Below are 3,594 nucleotides of genomic sequence, written 5' to 3'. Positions count from 1 at the left end.
TAACAGTGTTCAACAAATATTTAATTGAAAATTCCGTTTGATTATAAATTCTATAGGATGAAAAAACAAGTTTGAGAAGGGAAAGTTTCTTTTTTTTTTTTATATAGAAGGCTGGTAGTGAATTAAATAAAGCTTTTGACCGATGTGAGCTGAATGGAATGGATATGTGCATGCACACAGACACACAAACATACACTCCCACAGGCATACAGACAAGATTTTGTATTAAAATATGAGATCTTTCTCGAAAATGAACAACAGCAACCAGTCAAGCCATGAAATCTTTTACTTCATCGAGTTCACGTTCTCTAGCTTGTTTATGAGCCCAACGAGCTTCAGCCAACTCTGGAGTGATTTTCCACTTTTCATGAAAAATTCTTTGCTTGCATGTGGGGCATTTTTTCCCACCTAACAAAAAAAAAAAAAAAAATGGAATATTGAACTCAAACATACTGTAAAATACAATCAGGTTTTAACAGATACTTTATTCATAAAACTTGTGGCAAGTTTAGATCAAATAAAGAAGAAACAAGGAAGTTAAAAAAAGAAAAAGAAAAAGATTCTATTAAGACCAATAGCAATACTGTAATAAAAGGCATAAGCATTTAAGTAGTTATAAATTTGAAAGAACTGCAAAACAAGTGAACTTTCAAAAACTATTGGTTATATTTGAGATCATATCAAAGATAAATCAGAATAAACTGAGCAAGATGACAATAAGAAAACTACAAAAAATAGGAGCTGAAAGATATAAAGGAAAGTATGAGGTAAGCAGAAAGATATTAATTAATTACTAGTTGTTACACTTTCCAAGTAAATTTAGGGTTAAACAAAATCCAAGGAAACTGGTTGTGGCATGCATTGGCAAATAGAGAAGTTTATATGAATTTTAATTAACAATTTCAATAAAGTAGTTATGATCTATTAGTACTGTGAAATGAAATCGGCTTGATAATTTAAGTTTTTGTGAAATTTCAAAGTTTTGTATGTAAAAATCAGAAAGACAAGTCCATTTTTGGAAGAGACACATTCAATAATTTTCTTAAACTTGTTTAGTTATTAAACAATGAAGAGAATAAAATCTTATAATTTTATATTATGAACTATGATAATTTCATATTCTGCAAAGAAGGCAGAAACTAAAACAAAACAGGTAACACGGATTGAAATAGAGAGAGAGAGAGTGAGTTATTGAGAATTTCAATGGTAAGGAGGTAGAGAAAATCATATTCATCTGTATAAAGATGCTTGCAATGAATGTTATATATTATTATTATCGGCTGAAAACAAAAATAATTAAACTAAATCTTATATGCTATCAAGACAAATCTGTTTCAACTGGTATCTTCTCTATCTCCTTAATTAACATACAGTCCAGAAATATTGGATATGAACCAGTCATAAGATAATGAAATCTTTACTTACCTATAAATGGAGGTGTTTTCATATAAGTTGCCAAACAAGAATGATGATATAAATGGCCACAATAAACACGCTCAACTTGTTTATCTCTTGAACATTCTTTCTGTTAAAAATAAATGATGATATAATTGAAAGAAAAAAGAAAAAAAAGAAAAATCATCAAACACAAAAGTTCAACCAGTTGGGTTCTATATTCAACAAGTACTCTTAAATAATGGGTCAAGAATAAAATGTTTGGTCAAAATAAAGGAGAGGGTATGTGAAGATTGGCTACTTGGACCTATTTAACTTGTACTTATATCAAAGTATTATATGTTGAATCAAGAATAGAATGTATATCAGTAAGGTAACATCAATAACTTATGAAGAAGCTAACTGAAGTGTGATATAACTAGCAGAAAGATTGTCATGAAAAATATTGTTTCTAATAAATCAATTAGTTCGTAATGAAAGATAAACCCTAACATGCCAGGAATAAAAATGCAATTATAAAGCAGTAAGCAAATTCAATAAATAAATAATAAAAAAAAAACAACAACTTACAACTGGACCTTTTGGAAGAACATGTTCACAGCAAATAGGACACTTTTGTAAGGGATAGTTTTTCACACAGTCAACAATAAGGAATTTACATATAGGTAATAAGGACGGTTTTGCTTGGAAAGGGGGATCACTGAAAGAAAAAAAAGTGTATATAAAAATACTGAAACATAGTCTTTAGCACTCTTTAACAATAGAAATTCAAGAATTGCAATTTACTTTGTTATATTTTCCTTTTGTTGTTGTTGTTGTTTAACAACTAAGATTTAAAAAATGCTTTGATCTAGGCTACAATCTCATTATTTGCAATTAAATTTGTTGTACAGACTGAAGCAAAAACGAAAACCAGTTTTAAAATAAACTAGAAAACAAAAATAATTACTTTGGTTTCTTCCGGAGGGGTGGCTGTACACACTGCCGAGCATATTCAGTTGCTTGAGCCAAAAAATTTAATTTTAGGAGTTCAGGAAAATTATATTCCACAAAATCTATGCTGAAAAATAAATTTTTATCTCTTGAAAAAAGCACAAAAAAGGCCCCACTAACACAATATTGGAAACCATGTCTAGTAATAATAGCATTGTAACTATCTGAGTTGATAAAGTATTTTTAATCACAAAACTTAGCTTTTCTTGGCTCAAGCTGACTGCTTTGAGCAGCAAGAATATTGTATAATTAAGTTTCAATAGTAGTAGACAGTCCAGAGTTTAATTAGTGGTTTCAAATTTTGGCACAAGGCCAGCAATTCCAGGGGAGGGGTAAGTCAATTACATCGACCCCAGTGTTCAACTGGTACTTATTTTATTGACTCCTGAAGGATGAAAGGCAAAGTCGACCATGCCAGAATTTGAACTAAGAACATAGACAGATGAAATGCAGCAAAACATTTTGCCTGGCATGCTAACTTTTCTGCCAGCTCGCCACCGTAGCCCAGAATTCAATTATTCCCATGAACAAAGATTGCCACTGCCAGGCTGACAAGTCAAGGTATGCACAGGAAGACAAAGTCTTCAATGATATCCCAACATCATCATCGACATTATGTTGGCATGGTTGGACAAAATGGTTGATTATGTGACTTACAAATAATTGAAGAATAATCATTTCTAACAGTGGAACAAAATCATAAATTCTAAGGGAAGGCACAATTGATTAAAAGAACTTCAATACTTGTACCAATTTGCTTATTTTACATCATAATTAATAAACCATAATATCCTTCATAGTTTACAAGTTTCCAATGTAGCGATCAGCATTGGTTCATAGCACTGATGGCAAGAGTGTCAAGGGAGTATCTGAAACTTGGTATAGAACAAATACAACAAAATACTGCATTTGAAGAGCACAATTTTTCTTTTTCTTACCAGTGTTATTGTTTTTGCCAAATACATTGGAGAAAGATACACACATATATACATATATATATCATCATCATCATCATCATCGTTTAACGTCCGCTTTCCATGCTAGCATGGGTTGGACGATTTGACTGAGGACTGGTGAAACCGGATGGCAACACCAGGCTCCAGTCTGATTTGGCAGAGTTTCTACAGCTGGATGCCCTTCCTAACGCCAACCACTCAGAGAGTGTAGTGGGTGCTTTTACGTGTCACCCGCACGAAAACGGCCACG

At 32.0% G+C, this 3,594-nt stretch overlaps 1 protein-coding gene across 1 annotated transcript in view; it reads right to left on the bottom strand.

Annotated features, from left to right (window-relative positions):
• LOC106875784 (uncharacterized) overlaps nt 1-3,594 on the bottom strand; it is an 11,912-nt gene continuing 8,318 nt past the window's right edge. The window contains exons 5-8 of the mRNA XM_014924050.2: nt 2,345-2,455; nt 1,966-2,095; nt 1,426-1,525; nt 1-408 (exon numbers count right to left, since the gene is read on the bottom strand). Coding sequence (XP_014779536.1) covers nt 269-408; nt 1,426-1,525; nt 1,966-2,095; nt 2,345-2,455 — 481 coding nt within the window. The 3' untranslated portion in view covers nt 1-268. The remainder of the gene's footprint in view (nt 409-1,425; nt 1,526-1,965; nt 2,096-2,344; nt 2,456-3,594) is intronic.

The sequence above is a fragment of the Octopus bimaculoides genome, chromosome 2, assembly GCF_001194135.2.
Source record: "Octopus bimaculoides isolate UCB-OBI-ISO-001 chromosome 2, ASM119413v2, whole genome shotgun sequence".
NCBI classification, from domain to species: Eukaryota; Metazoa; Mollusca; class Cephalopoda; order Octopoda; family Octopodidae; genus Octopus; species Octopus bimaculoides.
This window is presented reverse-complemented; position numbering and strand designations above follow the sequence as displayed.